Here is a 20,603-nt window from a genome sequence, read left to right as displayed (position 1 = left end):
AAAAATTGTCAATTCTCCCCCCAGGAATCATTAGAATGTTTCATTATTTTAATGGATTACTCTTTGATAAAAATGAACGCTGAACACTTCTTTTTGCTGTGTTTTACATGTTTGTTTATTTTCTTTTTAAGCAGGGGGTGTACTGGCATCTGTTAGTGGTGGTGAAGTGGCACTATTGAAAGTAAATCGTCTATACTAGGTTATCATAGGGAGATGAATGTGCTGCAGATTAGATCTGTGCAAGTGAATCTTTTGTTTCAGTGATTCTTGACTATGCTTTTAGTGGACCAAATTTTAGAACTAATTTCTTTTCTATTTTTGAAAACTGAAAGAAGCAGCAGCCAGGAGAGGACTGTAATAACTGTTCATTGTATGTTTTCACTGCAGTCCAAGACTTTAAATGGAATTTGTGATAAAGCCATCCGATCAACTACAGATCCATTGATGAGCCAGTGTGCATGTCTGGAGGAGGTTCACTTAACCAACATTAGACCTGGGGAAGGCCTGGTAAGGACATCCCTAATGTTTCATAGTTACTCTTGTGAGGCACCATGTACTTGTGTAGAGCAATATACTTCAAAACCATTAATGGTATCCTATAGTGAACAGAAAGAGGCAGGGAAAGGAACTTCGGAGGTTGTCAGGTTGTGTGTTGGAGTGGCTGATGGAGATGTATGTGGAAGCTAATAGTTCCCAAATTTTTGATGGTAAAGTGCTGCATTAATGTCTTAATGAGAATTTTGGGGAATTTACAGATGCTCAGGAGGTGGATCATTTTACTTTTGGAAGTCATATTAACCAGGTGGTTTTTTTTTGGTGGGGGGTGGAGGCAAAAGGGAGATGGGGACAGGAAGGGATTAGGTAGGGAGAAGGTGATAAAAAATGTTTGTGTTTCTGAAATACATATTCTATGTATACTTTTAGCAAGACTAAAGAATGAGAATTTCTGAGATTTGCTGTTAATGAGAATAAGGGAAATCCTTTTCAACAGTTCAGTGACTGTGTGACATTACTGGATCTAGTTCATTCAGTGAATTCCACTTAGCTAAGTACTGGTTATGAGAAACTGAATTTGAAATTTTATTGGATTTTCTGACTGGGAAATACTCAGCTTAGAATGTTTTGGAGGAAATTTAAATGCTTAAGTGAGTGTGTATTCCCCTGCTCGTCCTGTAAAGACAGGAGAGACGAGCATTGTGAAAGGAAGTCTTACACGCTGATGGTGATACGTAGTTTAACCTAGACCACTGGATTTGACTGAACCACTCATGAGTTCGTGAAACTCTGAGGAGCTGTTTTTCATTGCATAAGCTACAATGAAGCTTAAACTAAGCAAGAAACGCGGAGGTGGGTGCACAGAACCTGGCTTCCAACAGGTAAACAGAGAAGGAAATTAGAGTGGATGGCGGAAAATAAAATCTTATGTGTTTTCTTACACTTCTGAGCAAGTGTTGGTAACTTCAGGTAGATAAGGTGCATGACTACTGAAAAGCACTGCAATTATGTAGCTGAATGTAAGTACTTCTAACAACAGCCATGGGTAGGAATACTAAAGAAACGTAGTTTTGTTCTTCAGTGGTGAAACCCATGTAGGGGTCACTTCCTATGGGGAAATCTGTAGTTATTAGTTAATAGCCTGTTGATGACTTTTGTTTCATGTGGTCAACACCAATCTCATCTGTGTTTGTTCTTGCCTTTACACTTTGTTAACAAATAGAACCACTAATACTTGTGCCAGGGCTTTTATTGCTTATATCAGCATTGTGGTTACAAGACAGCTTGTAATTTCACTAGCAGAGAGAAGTTGTAAAAGAGCACATATAATGTTTGTAGCCCACCTGTGTCAATGTGCTTTGTAAGGAGAGAGCTAGTGGCCATTTAGTAGAGCTTGCAATGCTCTAATGCAGACAGAACAGTAAGGAAGTAATTTAGACTGAAAAGGCAGCAAAACTGGTGGAGTTTGGTGTTGCCAACCAAAGACTATTTCTAAATTCCATTCTCTATGTTAGTTTTTCTAAGTAATTACAAACATTACAGTTAATTAGTTAATTAATAGTTAATTAATGTGATATAATTGAGAAAGTTGTGATATTAGCGATATTGGATTGCACAGTTTTCTAGGGAGAATGCATGAATTTAAGTCTTGTTAATAATGTTTTGAGTCTGTTGCCAACAGTTATTTAATCAGTTATGTTACACAAGGTTGTTTTATCTTTAAATTTGTTTTTCATTTTCTGCTTTCATTTAGGGTATGTACATCAAATCAACTTATGATGGATTACATGTAATTACTGGCACTACAGAAAATGTAAGTGAAGTAAATGTAGATTAACTCAGGCTATCTGAATGTCGCTTTGATTTTTATTTTCTTTCACTGCTTTTTCCTGTTTTACCTGTAACTTTCATGATATTATTGCTTTACATGCTGTGTGGTGCATCATTTGTTTATCGAGAACTTGTAAATATTTTTATCTGCATGTTTCACTGTTAGCCTAATTAAACCAGTTCCTGCAAGTAGGTGAGGTACTTCAAACGCTTGGCATTAATATAGTTACTTAAATAAGCTACTGTTCTGAGAGCTTTTGGTGTCTAAACGAAGACATGGAGGTGTGTATTTGTTCTCTGCTGGCGAAAGAAATCTCCTAGTGAGAACACTTAAGTGATTCTGTCTTAAATTCAGTAATGAATAATGAAATTAATGAAGTGTCCAATGCCTAAATTACTGTGCAGAGTAAAAAGACTACAGAAACGAAATCTTTAAGAGTGATCTGCTGGAAGGAAATGATCAAGCATGAGAGACAACTGTTTTTTTTGCTGCAGATGGCTGCTTCTTTTGTTCTTGCACTGAGCTCTCTGTAGCTGAGACTTTAGTAAAAGCTTTTAGGAAGTCGTTGCAGTGAACCCTTCATCAACAACTGCAACTTGTGGCTGATGATGCAGTGTTCTCATTGCTGCCTCCCTGAAGAGCAGATACTGAAAGAAAAGGGAGCTGAGGAGCTTGGCCTTTTTTTTTTTTCTTTTTTTCGAATAGGAAAGAACCAGTTGTTCTAGCTGTACCTTGCCAAGTCCAGGGTCTGGGAGGAGCGGGTGGAAATATGTGCTTGCAGTTCAGAGTGAAAAATGAAAGCTTTTATAGCTGCCAGCTTGTAATACTGTTGGCCTGGCATAACTGCGTAAAGGATCTGAAATACAGACCAAGTCTACCTTGACAGCAATTTCAACTTCTGATAAGTGTGAAAGAATGTGGTGACTGATACCAGGCTCCCTGTGCATGTATAGATAATTTTCTAGAGGCTGTGATTGGAGCTATATTATTTCTATAGTGTTGACCTAAACTTTTGCTTTATGAACAGTTGTTCTTCCTTTGAGGAAGCTCTTTCCTTTGTTGCAAAAAACTTGAGAAGCAATTGAGAGAACCGCACCCAACTGGTGCCTTTCAGATGGCATGGTATCATTTAGATAAGGCTGGGTCTTAGCTGAATTTTCTTGTTAGGTTTGGGGTGCTATTTTAGCAGCTGTCCCCCAAAACTGATTTGTTGGAATGCTGTGACATTGCATGCTAAAAATGACAATACTGTACATTAAAATGACAGGGAAAGTCCATGCATTTGCTACCAGTCAGCCAAGAGGATTCCTGAGTCATGCCACCCTACTTATGACTTCCTGCCCCTTGTTGGCCTAGTCCTAAGCTTCATTTTTGTCCTCCAGTCTCACAGAGCGATGGCAGTACTGACTGTGCTGTCTTGTACTTGTGTGAGTCTCCCACTCTCCCACAGCCAGGGTGTCAATCATCCAAAGGACAGCTTGAAATGAGTTTTGTTTTCCACAACTTAACTGTGGCTCAGAATTTTCATGGTCTTGGTTGAATCATCTTATACGTGGCCTTCCACAGAGGCATTTCCTTTCAGAGGAAGCAAGAAGACAATGAAGAAATGGTGTTACTCTTGATAACTGTAGGCTCCCATAAATTCCATGACGTCATCTTCTCTTGTTGCATAGTTTATTGCTACAGTTCTTTTTAATAAAAAAAAATTTACTTTAGCTCTGAAGTTGTGGTAATGAGGAAAGAGTCCTTTACCCAGCTGCTTCACTCCTGTGTCGTGGGGGAGAGCTGGTGTGCCACCAGCTGGTTTTGCCTTGAGTAGGGGAAATGGGAGTAGGCTGCAGAAGCCCTGCAGAATGCCAGGCTGGCACACCTGTGTTCTTCAGTGTTGCCAAGGCTATTCATAGTTGCTATGTTATGGAAAGAGATTGATTTTAATAGCTGCAGCAATAGGTGGTGCATGGCACCAGCCCTAGATAAATCTGAGTAAATATTGACACATTTATCTGTTCCTTGCTAATCAGCATCCAGAACTTGCTTTTTGTTCCAAGAAAAAGGTCTTTTAAGGTGTTTTTCAAATCTGTTTAAAAACACTTGGATGTGTACAGGCATATATTTTATCTGTTGACCTTAATGATGCAGGCAGATAATTTCATATTGAAGTTGATAGCTCTTACTTAAATAAGGAAAAAGTAAAGCGAAGCGGAACAGTCCTCTTTTGTGTGTTGGAGAATTTCTAGTCCTCTGGCTTGTATATTTGAAATATTAATATATTGTTATGTTTTGTTTTTAAATCAATATAAATTTCAAAACTGTGTTTAAGATTAATCCTATGTTAGGACAGAAGTAATCTCTTGTAATCCTCTCATAATCATAGAATGGTTTGAGTTGGAAGGGACTTCTACGATCATTCAGTACCAACCCCCCTGCTATAGGCAGGGACATCTTCCACTAGACCAGGTTGCTCAAAGCCCCCATCCAGCCTGACCTTAAACACCTCCAGGGTGTGGGCTTCCACAACCTCTGGGCAACTTGTTCCAGTGTCTCACCACTCTCACAGTAAAGAATTTCTTCCTAAAATCTAGTCTAAATCTACCCTCTTCCAGTTTTAAGCCATTTCCCCTCATTCTTATAATAAGTCTCTCCCCAGCTTTCCTGTAGGGCCCCTTCAGGTACTGGAAGGTTGCTATAAGGTGCCTCCAGAGCCTTCTCTTCTCCAGGCTGAAGAGCTCCAACTCTCTCAGCCTGTCCTCATAGGGAAGGTGCTCCAACCCTCTGATTGTCTTTGTGGCCCTTCTCTGGACCTGCTCCAACAGCTCCATGTCCTTCCTATGCTGGAGGCTCCAGAACTGGATGCAGTACACAAGAGCAGAGTAGAGGGGCAGAATCACCTCTCTTGACCTGCTGACCATGTTTCTCTTGTTGCAGCTCAGGATATGATTGGCCTTCTGGGCTGCAGGAGCACACTGCCAGCTCATGTTGAGTCTTTTATCAACCGACAGCCCTAAATCCTTCTCCTCAGGGCTGCTCTCAAGCCATTCTCCACCCAACCTGTATTTGTGCTTGGGGTTGCCCTGGCCTGCATGACCTTGCATTTGGCCTTGTTGAACTTCATGAAGTTCATGTTGGCCTACCTCTCAGGCCTGTTCGGGTCTTTCTGGATGGCATCCCTTCCCTCTAGCGTGTCAGCTGCACCACTCAGCTTGGTGTCATCTGCAAACTTGCTGAGGGTGCACTCATGTCACCTACAAAGATGTTAGATAGCACCAGTCCCAGCTCCAATCCCTGAGGAATGCCACTCATCACTGGTCTCCACTTGGACATTGAGCCTTTGACCACAACTCTGAGTGCAAATGTCCAGCCAATTCCTTATCCAGCAAGTGATCGGTACATCAAATCCATTTTTCTCCAATTTGGTGACCAGGATGTTATGCAGGACCATGTCAAATGCTTTGCACAAGTCCAGGTAGATGACATCAGTTGCTCTTCTTTTATCCACCGATGCTGTAACTCCATCATAAAAGGCCACCGGGTTTGTTGGACGTGACTTGCCCTTGGTGAACCCTTGTGGGTTCCTGTACTACTTCGAAGAGGAAGCTATTGTCAGTGCATTCAGGGAGCCTCTTTGATTGCTGGTGCCCTGCTGTGTAGTCCTTCCAACAGATATCGGAAGGTTTGAAGTCCCCCATGAGGACCGTGTTTTGTGACTGTGAAGCTGCTCCTATCTGCCTCATCCACTTGATCTTTCTGGTCAGGTGGTCTATAGCAGGCTGCCTGATGATGTCTCCTTCTGCTGCCTTCCCTTTAGCCCTAACCCATAAGCTCTCTGTCAGGTCCTCATCCATCCCCAGGTGGAACTCCATGTACTTCAACAGGTCATTGATGCAGAGGACAACACTCCCACCCCTTCTCCCTTGCTTGTCTTTCCTAAAGAATTTATACCATCCCACCATGTCTCAGTGATGCCAATGACATCGTAGTCCTGTAGGCACATCCACATCTGTAAGTCATCTTGTTCTCCATGCATTAGTGTACAGGCATTTGAGTTTGGCCCCATTGAGGCTGATTTACCAATTGATCCCTTATCGTGCACTTTAGATGCTGTCTTCCTGGCCTGTGATCCAACGCTAGGCTCAGGACATCCATTACTGTCATCAGCCTTGAAGTGGCGTGGGCTGAGGATCCTTTTCCACCCCGGTGACTCTAGTTAAAAGCCCTCCTGACAAAATTGGAGAGCTTGTTGCCAAAGATGCTCCACCTCTTTTCTCAAACATAAACCCCATCTGCCCCCAGAAGACCAGATTTCTCAAAGCTAGTTCCATGGCATATGTAGCTGAAGCCCTGTTCATGACACCACTCCCTTGGGCGTTTATTGATTTTTCTTAATTCTGTCAGCCTTTTCCCTCTGCATCCCTTTAACTATGAGGATTGAAGAGAAGACAACTTGTGCTCCCAAGTTCTTCACAGCTTCTGCCAGCTCCTTGTAGTTCCTCTTTACGTTCTTCATGTTCCTCACAGCTGTGTCACTGGTGCTTATGTGAAACAGCAGCGGCAGGTAGCAGTCAGTGGGACATACAGGGTCTGAGAACCTCTCTGTCACTTCCTTGATGCAGGCCCTTGGCAAGCAGCAGACCTCTCTAGATAGCAGGTCAAGACCACAGATGGGTGCCTCTGTGCCCCTCAGAAGATAATTACTCACCACTATCACCTGGTGATTTTTCTTAGTTGCAGTAGTTGTTATGCAATGGGGAGCTGGTCTGGCTGCCTTACTCAAACTTACCAGCTACAGGTTCTTTTTCCTCCTCAGTCTGCAGAACTGCTTCCCGGTGCAGGCTTCTTTCTCCTGTTACTCTTTCTTGTGTCAGTTAGCCATTTCTCATCACTGTTGGCTTCTCCTCTAACTGGATGTGCTGATGGGGGAGTTTGGGTTGTTTGGCTGCAGACTGTGAATTTAATGCAGGTTGCACATTGAGTCCAGCTGTCTATCTCCATTTCCACCTCCCTGCTAGTACACAGCCTTTTGACTGTCTCCTGCAGCTCAGATAATACTGTCTGGAACTGCAGTACAAACTGGAGATGAAAGGACAGTGAAGACAGTTCTATGAATGAAGTACAGTTTGATGCGTGGCACATGCTTTCTCCCTTACCCTCTTGTACCCTCAGTATAAAAAAAAATAAATAAAAATCCTAAGATGAATTCATGTAGAATTCTTAAGTCAACAATGGATGTAATGTGATCTGTGTAGAAATTTTCAGTAGTGTTCTGCATCACATATACAACCTTTAACTTAGTCTGCTGGGAACTGTTATGAGAGACAAGAGAGCCTACTGAGGCACATAACTCCTGTTTTCTTCTTTGTAGTCCCCTGCTGATAGATCTCAGAAGATTCACGCTGGTGATGAGGTGATCCAGGTTAACCAGCAAACCGTGGTAAGTAACAGAAAGCCCTTACACGCTTTTTCTTACACTTGTTCTCCTAAAACTGTTCTAAAAAAAAGTGGTTAGCAATTTTTTTTCTTCGTTTTGGCTTTTTCATATCTTTTCTTTAGGTTCATGGAAAATCAGAGTTTGAGTTAGCAGGGGGATTGTTTGTTTATTCACTTTCAGAAAAGTAATATCAAATAAAAGACATTGTTACTCTTTTAAAGGTTGGGTGGCAACTAAAAAATCTGGTGGCAAAGTTGCGAGAGAATCCTGCTGGAGTTAAGCTGCTTCTCAAGAAACGTCCAACCGGCTCTTTCCACTTCACCCCTGCTCCACTGAAGAACCTGCGCTGGAAGCCACCCCTGGTGCAGGTAATGGGCTTCTGACAGATCTGTGATGTCCGGCTGTGAATGCCATGATTTTTTAAATTATTTTATTTGAAAGAGAGAAATACTGGAAATGCTCCTTGTTACTCATGTTTGAGTGTAGTTTAAGGAAGATTATGTGAAGTGATTGTCCTCTTCTGGTTCTGAGATAAAAGGGAAAATGTTCTTAGCCCGATAAGGCTATCACAGATATCCTCTGTGATATACAAAGGGACTAGGTGTGTTGAGCATTTTAATCAGCATGCCACTGGAAGAACTTAGATAAGGTGAAACTTCTGATACGTATGGAATTCATCAGTATGGAATATTAAAGGCTTCTTCTATTTAGCAGAGTAATTTTTTTCTTGTTGAAGTAACTTCAGCTATCCAGTATATTCATCCTCTTCTTAGCCTTGTGAAGAGTGGGGGAGGAGTGAGGTTTTTCTTTTAGGAAGTTGTTTAAACTACTTCTTAAAATAACATTTAGTTGTTGGGCAATTTGCTGGTTCAATAATAAGCAGACAGCAAAAGTGGTGTTCATAACTCTTTTATAACCATTTTTTTAACCTAGCCATTCCCCAAAATGGTAAAGAAAGCTTTGGATGTAATGCTTTCTGAAGAAAATATCCTAACTGAATCTAAACTGAACACCTGAAATAAAGAAAACCAGAGAGGATTCCCATTCCTACTTCTGTTCTGACACATATCTCCCCACAGCTGTAAGGATAACTTACCAACCTGTGATACATCAGTGGATATCTTAAGTGCCAGTGCAGGCATACTCTTTCAGGCTGGGTACAGGATGTATGCTTGACTCTTCTCCCAGTCCCCTCCACTTTCCTTTCACTAATGTATGTATTTTGTTTTTGTGGCATAATGTCTGTCATATAATCAGAGCCAGAAAAAAAAAAGTGCAAGAATGGGAAAGAGAGGGCCTTTGCTCTTCTAGAGATAGACAAGATCCTGACAAGACTGGGGACATTGAAGTGAGTCACAAACATAAAATACCAAACTCACTTAGATGAGCAATTACAAATACATTTTTCCTTTGCTTCCCTTTATCACTTGATTAAATTGTTGGTAAACTTTGCTGTATTCCTGCCAATGTCCACGAAGCAGGCATTGGATTTTATGGAATGAAAGTAATATGTACTGACTTTGTAAGTTCTACAGATCATGTGTATATTTAACAAATTACATTATTTTAATGGACCCAAAAATATTAAAAAAAAAAAAGTCTTGTCTATTGCATTTTCTGTCTATGGAATTTACGTGAGAAATAGAACTGAAGGGAGCAAAATACTCTCTAAGCAGTGCATTCTACCTGTGGTAGGATTTATGTAGAAGGACTGAAGAACAAACCAAAACCAGGAGAAAAGAAAATGCTAAGAAATTGTGCTTGTTTTTTTTTTAAAACATATTTATTAATTATACACGTATGAAATGGTACTACTGATTGAATTTTATTTTTTGTGGATGATAAATGCGCTGATGTCTGATAGTTATCTAACGTTTCAGAACGGTCCTCCACCAACTTCAACCCAGTCACCAGAAAGCACCATAGACACCTCAGTGAAAAAGGAGAAGCCAGCCATTTTGGATCTGTACATACCCCCTCCACCAGCTGTTCCATATTCTCCTCGGTATGTAAATAAACATGCACTGAACATACTGAACAAAACCTCCTTTATTATATTTGTTTCTGAGTTGGTTTGCAGTTAGAGCTCTGTAAAAATCAGTTTGATGAAAATGCAGATCACAGACTTCATTTTAGTTGCTTAAATACCTAAGGTTATGTAAGCTTAGTCTTAAATGCATACACTACCAGGATCTGTTGGAAGACTGTTGTGTGTTCTATAGATCAGAGTTATTCCCAGAATATAAATGGATGTTGTCCCTTGTTTTGTGGGGCTATTTTTTTTTACTTTTGTTTAAATCCAACTGTGCACACCAAGAAGTCATTTTTCAGTCATTTTTTTCCACTGCTGTGTTTAGCAAGTGTAGTAACTATTAAGGTAGTTAGGATTGAAAAGAACTTGTTCTAAACTGTTAAACTTGCAAATTATATAACACAGGAATGTACCCTCTGAAGGGAAGGGAGAGTCAGTTCACTCCACCTCATTTTTTCCCCTGTGGTGTAAACCATTAAAATGCAGATCTTTGTGTACAAAGGGGGAAGGTTATGGTATGTCTAACTGTTGTTTGTTCTTGAGTCCTAGTTGACTAATGCCAGAACCCTGCCAGCTGACCTGAGAAAGCAGTGGACAAAAGGGTTTCCAGGCGGGGAATGCTTCCTGACCTGCCCTGACACTTTATGTACACGTAGATTCTGTACAGAAACTTGGCTAACCTTTTGCTACAAGTCTTGTATGGGAGGAGTGCTTGTCTCCTGTCATGTAAGGCCTGATCTGGAGACAGAGTTTGTACTACTGTAGTCTTCAGAGCTGTACAGGGCCGGGGAAGGTTGCCTACAAACTAAGGGTCTGAAGTTGGACCGACCTTGACTTGATTTTTGTTTTTCTTGTTTATGCATGCACAATACTTAATTTTAAAAAATGAAGTGTCTTAGTGGAAAAACAAGTATATGGATTTAACAACTCAATTTAGATTGTTTTGGTCTCTTAAATCACAGAATCACAGAGTTGCATCATTACATCTTAAGTGTGTTGGTGAATTAGGTACATGTGCTCGGTTTGTTTATATTTTTCCTAAGGAGTCACAATTACATCTAGCTACAAACACCTTTGGATCTGAATCCTGTCGGTAGGGAAGGATGTAGCAATATGAGCTGAGAAACTTGTCCTGGATGATGCAGGGAAAGGTAGTGGCTCATGGGGACTGCTACTTGACTTCAACCTTTAAGTAAAGTGTGGGAAATTGTAGCAGCCAGGAAGAGGGGAAAAAGAACAATTCTCTCACTGTATTTGGTTATTTAATTTCACTTCTACAAGTTTTGCTGCTCTTTTGAAATTGCAGTACATTTGTGTGGTCACGTTTGCCCTCTGCCCCCATCATCCTGTTCTCCTCCCTTCCTGACATGGACCTTTTCTGGTCCAGTACTTACTCCTGGCACTGAGGAGAAGAGAGAGCACTGACTGTTTATCCTCCCAAGGGCGTGTTCTCCACGTGGTGGTGTTGTAGGAAAGCTGTCTGCTTACACATGGTTGTGGTGTAACACTTACGTGTAATTTTTGGTCTATGAATCTCCATAAATAGCTTCCTCCTTCCAGCACTGGAAAAATGTCAATGCTGGGCTATGTACCTACTCAAAGAATCAACTGTACTTTTTTTTTTTTTTGCCTGACTTGGCTAGTTGCTTCAAGCAAGATTATAGCCTATACAGGAAAGGGGATTAAAAAAATGGGAAAAATCCTAAGTTAGAAGGTGCTTTTTCTTAAAATTTTAACCAGGACTGGTTCTGAAAATGGATGTCTTTAATGAAGGATAGATCTAGGAAGGGAGTCCTGCAGAAATTGCTCAAAACTGTTTATATATGCTATGAATTTATTACTGAAATTCTCAAAGGGGTCCCACTTCTGGATGAAGAGCTAGATGAATGTCCAGTGTCAGTTACTGGCCTCTTAACATGATTGAAAAGCATAGTCCCTCCAAAGGAGACACTAGATCTTGCCACAACCACTAGGATAAACCTGTGGATGCACTCCTCTGCTAGAGCTGTTTACTGACCAGGCAGTGAATTGGGAACTCTGATACCTTTAGGGCCTTAAGGTCTCATTCTCAAAAGTCTTTCTAGGGCTGGTACCTAAAGGAACCTCTAAACTTCTCTGTTAAATTACTGGCTCGTTAAAGGTGAATTAGCGTGAAGGGGATAACTTTCTCTTTTTCATGGCGAATGTGTTTAATGAAGTCTTTCATCACCTGACCTGTTTTTTTCTTCAGCATGTTTGCAGCACAATGCCAATTTTCAGGAGCATGACTGTGGGCTAGAATTATCTTTCAAACTTACTCATGCTTGCAGAGAAAAATTCCTTTTAAGCTGCTAATTGAAGCAAACTGTCCTTTCAGAGATGAAAAGGGGAGTTTTGTATATGGAGGAGGCAGCAAACCCAGTCATCCATTACTTGGATCCAAGGGTGCCGAGTCTCCCAATTCTTTTCTGGATCAGGAAAGTCGAAGGCGAAGGTTTACTATTGCTGATTCTGATCAGCTGCCTGGGTATCATATGGAAGCAAATATACTGCCAGCCAAGATGAGAGAAAAAACACAATCATATGGTGAGTTCATTACTCTTTCACTATTGATATTCTGATAAACATTTCAGTTGTTTTTGAATAACTTGTTTTAGAAAGCTAATTCTTAGACTTGGTGGACATTAAGGGCAGTCAGCGCAAAGTGTGAATGAGACTGAAATTCTACATCTAGAATAGTTTCACTTAAATGTTATTTCTTTAAGGAATGCCATTCAACTGGGCATTGATGCCATACCTGTCCATTTCCACATAAGTTGTGGTTGTAACTTGTGGTCATTATGTCCATGGCCACTGTAAATGAACAAGAGTGTAACTAGCTGTTTAATCTCAGCAGAATGCTTTCTTGTATTCCACTGGTGGAAGTATCTTGAAATATTTTTTTCTGCAATTTTTCCACTAATTGCTGTATCTTTCTCCCCTTGCTTAACTGTGAAAAGTATAAATTTAAACATGGATTCCCCAAATTTAATCGAACTCCTCATAACCTTCACTCTGTTGCCTTTAGGAAAACCTCGTCCCTTGTCAATGCCTGCTGATGGGAATTGGATTGGAGCTGCAGAACCCTTCTCAAGGCCACGAGCACCAGGAAGAAAAGGCAAGATTTTGTCTCATTCTCTTCCTATATCCCTCTCTAGGATTTTGTTGGAGTGAACTGCCTAAATTAGGATTGAAGAATTAGCATTTGCATACCATTGAACTCATCCAAGATGAGTGTTAGTTTTAACAGGAATGCCAGGTAGTAGTTGTGAAATTTGTGAGCCTGTTCAGTGCTGCGGCTCAAACTTTGTTTTTCGATCTTAAAATTTATGTGAATGTGAAAAGTAGTCTGGGAATGACTACTGCAGATATGTACTTGTCTCCTTATGTCACAGGTTTACTATTTTTTCTCTTACACACCTTTCCCTTTCTTCTGCAAGGGAGAATCTTACTCTTTTTATGAAAAACTGCTTTTTTGATCAGTCTTTGGTTAGCTTACTCTGGAAGATGTTGTAGAAGCAAATTTGTTCTCAGAAGTAAAATGTAGGACATTATAGGAGTTACTTTTTGCTGCTGTTAGAAAACAACATTCTGAAGATGCCATAGAGCAGATGAGACAGAAAAGCTGATGTCAGATTAGATGGTGTTTTTTTTTTCCTGCAGTGCCCTTCTCTTCCCTCCTACTCACTCCTTTGTATCTGAAATACTACAAATCCTGTTAGAGTGGGAAATAAGAGAGATGACTTTAGTTTATTCTTTAAATCAATTACAAAAACGAATGTGTAATTCCAGGAAAAATAGGAGCGAAATACTATTTTTACAAATGTAGAAGCTGATAATAAGAAGCATGAACATGGAAGGATATTAGAAACAGACTAAGTAGCAAGTCTCACAGAATGATCACCACGTTCCAGGGCTGTTATTTTGTGATGTCTTTTCTTTTTCTACTTTGCTTCTTTGTTTGCTTGCTTGTTGTTAATGCACAGAATGAACCTAGGTGTCTCTAGCAGCAGCCATGTTCAGGAATCTAGGGAAGAGTTAAAACATCACAAATCAATAATCAAAACCAAGGAAGTGCTTACACTTTTATCTGAAAAATTAATTTCTGTTGTTCAAAGTAACGTTTGTAGCTTTTAAGGTAGTTACATGCATATAAATATGGGTTAAAACCTAGCCTACAGCATCTTGAATGAAACATCACAAGGAGATTTTCTGTGTCTGGCTTATGGTTCACATGAACATAGGCTACATTGGCTGTCATGGTGTGTGAGTGAGAGAATTTGGAATTTAACAGTCAGTGTTCTCTGTGTACTAAATGCTTTAAAAAAAAAAAAAAGACACTTAAAAGCCATAACTTTATTGACAGCTGCTTATGTCCAGGTGTGTTATTAAAGGTAACCAGAATTTGGGAAGTGCTATTAGTATCTCTAAGGAGCATTATAAAAATAAAAAATATGAATGGAGTAATAGTTGTTTTGAATCCAGCAATAATTGGTTTTCCTCCTTGTGTTCCCACAGGTGAAGATGTACTCTGCAGGTACTTCAGTAATGAAAGGATACCTCCAATCATTGAAGAAAGTCCCTCCACACAACACCCTTTTCCAAGGCCAATGTCCGAGAAGCAGTTAGTAAGGGGAATGGATTATATTCGAGGCAGCCGATGTTTTATGAATACAGACCTCCACAACAGTGCAACAATTCCTTTTCAAGAGGAGGGTGCTAAAAAGTCCTCTGTTACATCATCCACAAAATCTTCCTCTGCAGAGCCTTCGCTACTGGTCAGTTGGATCACAAGGCTTAAATTGTTGACTCATTGACTATTGATCACAGGATGATTACCCAAGTGCCTTGGTTCATCAGTCAGACTTCCCTGCTTTTCAGCTTAACTGATGCATAGTGACTAATGCAGTGTTCTTTTCCTGGAGAATCTTATATTCTTGCCTTTGTGATTTTTGATGCATCAGAGGGTTTTGTAGTGCAAGAAGGAAAGAAAGATAAAGTTATTCTTAATGGCCGAAAGTTGGGAATTTGTTCCCTGGGAAATGAGTAAAGTTTTGGTGATACAGAGGCCACACGTGACCTGAAATCTGCATTACTGCTTAGGGGAAACCTTTTTATTACAGTGAAGTCCAGTGGCACTTCATCTGTCTGCATGCTCAGAGGCTGATGTGACTGGCTGGATGTCACAATATGTAGGGCTCAGTGAAAGTTGTGTTACTTTCCTGACCAGGAAAGACAAGAAGGCAAATAGTGGTTTGGTGCAACTTAGCAATGTGTTGCAAGGTCTTATTGCATGAGATCAAGCCTGTGAGGATGAAGAACTAGCATTGCCATTCTTTCTCTGATTTCCAAGATCTGAGGAAAGTCTTAGGAAGAGGGATCTCTTATCTGGAGATGTTTGGAAGTTGGACTAGTTTAACTGTAAATCTGTCCAACCTGGTTTATCTTCTGCGTTATTGAAATCACAGTACAAATAAAGTGCACTGAACAGCTGAAGTGCTCATCCATAAAGATGTATGGATTGTTGAAATACACCATGGAGATGCATCTGTAGAGATGGTAAAAGAGTATATATTTTTTTCCTTAATTGTTTAAGAATGATTTGCTGTTAACCAAAGTAATCTTTTAAAGATGGTCCTGTTGGACATAGGAGAATTTTACAGTGGTTCAGTTTTTGAAAGATGTGTTAGTTTTTATGGAAAGAATGTGCTATGATACATAACAATTGTAAGATGTCTTGCTATTTTAAATATAGCGCAATTTTTTCCCCTCCAGAATTTTAAAGTAGCATTGGGTATTTTGGGAGGAAAATAAAACTTGTTTAACAAAAGAGGATATTAAAGAGGTATTGTTTAAAATTGAGTGTACATAAGATTGTTTGTATGCAAACAGTTGTGTTTAATTTAAATGTTAAATATAGTTGTATATATTTTTTTTCTCAAACAGTTTGTACCTTCCTGTTTGCGGTACTGTGCATGAATTAGTCAAAGAAAAAAGAAAATCTTTGGTATTCCCCACTAATTTTAAGACTATGTTCATAGATGTTACATTGCAAACAGCTTTTCCTCCTCTGGTCTTACTAAAGAAAAGAAGTCAAATTTGTAATTAATAATTGGTGGGAAAAGAGGGAGGTTAAGCACTAGTTTGCACTTTGGACTGGGGCAGGAATTGTACCTGATAACATGCGTATTAAAATCATACCATAATTCTGGTTATGAAGATGTAACCTTTCTCCTGCAACATGTTCTTGAAATTGTGCTACAGCTCTGCAGAGACATGGTGTTAAATTCAGTTCTGAATTAATTACAATTAATTGTTTCTCACTGGTGATTTAAGTGAGGGCTGGTTTGGACCTCTTCGATCCTAGCAGACTATAGTATAGTAGTCCTGTGCAACTCTTCTACAAATGCCATGTCAGATGTGGAGAAGAGATACAGGCAAACACAGTTACAGTGCAGTTGAATCCTAGATCAGTTTTGGTCCTGCCTCTGAGAAGAGGGCTCAAACTTCCATATTTTAGGCACTGTGTTGTCCAGCCCCAAACTGGCTGAACTGTTTTAAATAAGTGATACTAATCCAGTTCAGAAAACATGCCTGACTTGGAGAGGATGCACCTTGGTGTATGCATTCTTGCATGTTGATATGGAAGAAACCATAGATGTACTTGGTATCTTAGGGTCCTCCTCAGCATGTCTTCAAAACACTGAGAACTCAAGTTTGATTCCTTTGTTCAGTTATGTTCTCTTGCAGTTTGATCTAAGAGCAGTGGGAGGAGCTTGATCTAATGTAACAAATAGCTTTAAATAAGTTCATCTACGAGGAAAGAGGAATTCATAAGCATTTAGGCAGTGACACTTTTAAAAATATTTTGTTGCCTAAATACAAGCTTAAAAAGTATCAACAAACAAAAAAAAGAAAAACTCAACTATCTATTCTCCTCTCCATGCTCCAATGTTCTGACCATGCTGAGTTGAAGTACCGAATATGACCTTTTGTCAGTCATCAAGGGCATCCAGGAGCTGATTGTCTACAGCAAGAGTTGTCTGGCTCTTGTGAACAGGGGAAACAGATACTTTTCTGGAAATTACTGGAAGTTTTATTATTGTTTCCACTGCAAGTTAGCCAAGATCATCGAGAACCATGACGTAGTTCATTTAAGTCATGTATGTTTTTCAGTTGAAAAAGTAAATAATGCTGGTGGGCTTTTTGTATGTTTGTTTTCCTCCCCTCTTGAGTTTTATGCATCACTGTCGATGGGCCTTTGGCTATTGGAGTGTATGTATGCAGAATAAATGTAGCAGAATCCCATAAAACCTGTTTTTGTTGCAAAAGCTACATCCTTGCTACTGTGAATTTACTCCGTGCTCCACTAAGTTACTATGTCATCTTGATATTTTTGTATGCAAGTATTGCTTAGTGCTCACTGTATGCTGCAAACCCTATTATGTAGTGTATGATATGTAGGAGTCTTTCTCTGGGAAGATGGCATTTTATTGGTTTTGGAAGAGAGGTATTTTTCCTCTTGGATAACCCAATGTAAAAGCTCAAATATATATTCTCAGTAGTGATAAGCTATTTTGAGTTACAGTATGAATCGTAGATATTGGATGTGTGTGTGCCCTTCGTACCCCCGACCCTGTCCTTCATCCATCTATTGTAAAGTTTTAATACAACTATTTCATTTATGGGAAGAAACAGTCCAACACAGTGACTTAAAATGTGGCCATCTCCCTTGTTTTGAAAGCATAGGGGAGGGAGGAAGTGCAGTGAAAAGACTTATGGGAGCAGACTCTATTCTTAGTATTATCTGCAAGGGAAAAGATGAGTATCAGTGTAGGAAGACCAACGTGAAATGCAAGAAACAGTAGAAACCATGTATTTAAGAGCAAGCTTTACTTTTCTATGAAAAAAGCTCTCTCCTTGAAATAGTTTGTTTTCTTATGTGACCTGTCTTCCATAGTAAAGAATAAACATTGAAACACCTAATCTTCTCTATTTTTGCGCATAACACAATATTAATAAACTGTTGTTTAGCAAATAGCAAAGTGGCACAGATCATTTAGCACTATCATTACCATTTTGGAGAAATGCTGTTGTTAGTTTGGGAGAGTGGTTTAAAATGCAGCAAAGACCTGTAGCAGTGAATATCATAATATTCCTGAATGGGATTGTTCTTCTTTGCAGTAATGGTTCCTGTTAGAAGATCTGGTATATAAAGAAGTGTTAGAAACTCAGCCTTTTCAGATAATTCCTTCTGCATTTTAATCTCATCTGGAAAGGGTGAAATCTGTTCTGTACTTTCGTAATATTTTTTCCTACTCAACACTTTGAATCATATTAATTGAAAAGTGAGGTGAAACATCTGAAGAGTCTTAACTCCAGAAGACTCTTATCCCAAGAAATTAAACTTGTTAGATTGTGGTCACTTCAGTCTGTACTCTGTACAATGAATGTAGAGGGTGCTCTGTAGTTTTGGAGAGGGGGGAAAAATCCACCGAACTAAGAATAATTGCTGGCTTAATCTCAGAAAAAAATGTAGTTAGCAAGTTAAAAACTGTTTTTATGCAGAAACTTGGCTCGTCTCTTGCTATTGAAGGTAAGTATGTGTATCTGTGGTAATAAAAGCTATGCCTAGATTGACTTTCCTAATGAGTGCAATGTATGTAGCCAGATATATATTTAGTACAGTACCACACAGTATTCTGCTCTGAGTGCTCTGGTATGGTGGCAGAATGGTATGATTCATTGAAAAAAAATATATATATCTATATAAAAACACCACAGAAATGAAAATATTTGGTACTTTTGCATATGTGTATAGTGATATAGTGTTTCAGGAATGTACTCTTCAAAAATATTGAGTGGCCTTCAGTTTTAGCCTGTAGAGTATTTGCAAACCTGGGTGTTTCCATATATAAACACTGCAAGAAAATATTATTCTAGATAATAATGTGCAAGAGGAAATAAGATATAAAAATTAATACTAATGGCTTGTAGAGAGTGTTCAGTACAATTCTTAAAGCCACGTGTTTCCTCTGCTACTATGGATGGTGAAATTAACCTGTGTATGGATTCTGGATGACCAGTAGAGGAGGACGGAATATTGAGTTTACGCTAATCAGTGAACAGATTGTGTTTGCAGGTTGTTTTAAAAACAGTCTGTATAAGCTGAGCATTCATTGAGCTGAAAGAAGAAAAATATCTAAACTTTTCCAAGCCAGGAAACAGGAGGTGAAGTTGACTATCTTCAGAGTTGGAGAGGGTAAATAATTTTGTCTTTACGAAAAATATTTGTGTCCAAATCTTATTTCCTGTTTTATCACAGATAGTCTTCACAAACTGCTCTGTACTTGCAGCCACATCCTAAATAGACCAATAGATCCTTCATCAAGATATAACTAGGATCTTGATGCTAAATCTTGTAGCATGAATTAGAAAGGCTTATGCCTTATGGGTCCTTTGAAGTAAACTGATTTTGTTGTGCTGTAGAACTGAGAAGATAATGTGGCTTCTTTCTTCTGTTTAGTTTAAATTTTTCTTTGCACATACTGTGCATATGGAGCACCTGCTTTTAAGATTTGGACCATCATATATGGATGCTTTTGTTGTATTGCAAGTCATAAAGTTTTGTAAAGGACGAGAGCTCTTAAGAGAGCCTTCAACTAAAACACAGAAAGAGCAGTCCAAAAGGACTTAGTTCAGAGAAGGAAGAAAGAGAAGCAAGGCTAAAGAGAATGTGTGGATCCTTGTCCTTGTCAAACTCCCTGTCAGCAGCATAGCAGCAGCTCCATGGAGAAGGCAGCCCACGCAAGTTTCTTTTCTTCTCATTTGTTTCTACTGCTACGTTTGTGTGGTGCTGAGTGTGAAACAAGGGCAGTCACTCACTGTAGATATTTATAGCTCCACACGTGGCACTTAAGCTGTTAGATGCATGACATAAGCAGTCAAGAGCCTATGTCTATCTATATATTTTCCCAAATTCTGCTGCCTATGTTTCTGCAGCATTAGTTTAAAATAGTAACCCCTGTCTATCCTATACCTGCACAATATGAACCCAGGTCTCTTGTGTGTGTAGCCAGTAGTTTTGCCTTCTTTTGCGGTAGTTGGTAACTACCAGCAGCATTGTATCATTTCCTGCTAGGCCTCATGGAGCAGTCGAAAAGATTAGCTAGGTTGGGTTTCTTCGGACTTGGTCCAGAAGTAATAGGTCATGTTTGAAAATCATATTGTTGGGTCACTGTGATTTTAAGAAGTTGTGATTTTTTTTAATTATACATACAAAATATGAAATAGGCAGAGGTTGACTGTTGCATGTATTTTGCCAATAGGAAGAAAAATGAGAATTAAATATTCTGTGAGGGGGAAAATCCAGACCCTTGGGTGTCCTCCAGTTCCTGCCAGTGGGAGGGATGTGTTTGTTTTAGCAAGACATGGGATGGATGTAAACGTTTCTTTTTAAACCTCCTTGTGTGGCCACCTCAGTTTTTTCTTAGGATAATGTAAACCACTAGCTTTCCCCTGAAGTGGAATTAATCTTATGCACATTTCTGGGAGAGGGCAAAGATATCTACTGGTGCTTATATGTTTTGTTAAACTGGATATGGAGATGGAAGAATTAACCACAGAACAAATGAGGTACAGTGCTGATTTTCAGGGAAAATCCCTGGTTCGGTTTGTGACTGCAGTTCCTGCTCATTCCTTGGCCTCTGGTGAGGATGACAGCTCCCCGGGCGCTGTGGCAGTTTGGCAGCTAGGCTGCAGCCAAGGAATCAAAGGTAATCATCTCCATTGTACAGTGCCAC

The 20,603-nt window shown here is 39.6% G+C and overlaps 1 protein-coding gene across 4 annotated transcripts in view; it reads left to right on the top strand.

Annotated features, from left to right (window-relative positions):
* The window catches only part of CNKSR3 (CNKSR family member 3), a 63,094-nt gene extending 45,253 nt beyond the window's left edge, over positions 1–17,841 (top strand). For all 4 annotated transcript variants that reach the window (XM_021389377.1, XM_021389373.1, XM_021389374.1 and 1 more), the window contains 8 exons: positions 388–507; positions 2,249–2,308; positions 7,686–7,754; positions 7,973–8,119; positions 9,632–9,756; positions 12,140–12,348; positions 12,830–12,919; positions 14,320–17,841. In XM_021389377.1, the coding sequence (XP_021245052.1) occupies positions 388–507; positions 2,249–2,308; positions 7,686–7,754; positions 7,973–8,119; positions 9,632–9,756; positions 12,140–12,348; positions 12,830–12,919; positions 14,320–14,618 (1,119 nt within the window). In that variant the 3' untranslated portion in view covers positions 14,619–17,841. The remainder of the gene's footprint in view (positions 1–387; positions 508–2,248; positions 2,309–7,685; positions 7,755–7,972; positions 8,120–9,631; positions 9,757–12,139; positions 12,349–12,829; positions 12,920–14,319) is intronic.

The sequence above is a fragment of the Numida meleagris genome, chromosome 3 (assembly GCF_002078875.1).
Source record: "Numida meleagris isolate 19003 breed g44 Domestic line chromosome 3, NumMel1.0, whole genome shotgun sequence".
NCBI classification, from domain to species: Eukaryota; Metazoa; Chordata; class Aves; order Galliformes; family Numididae; genus Numida; species Numida meleagris.
The sequence above is the reverse complement of the archived record's forward strand: the minus strand, read 5'-3'. Positions and strand labels throughout refer to the sequence as shown.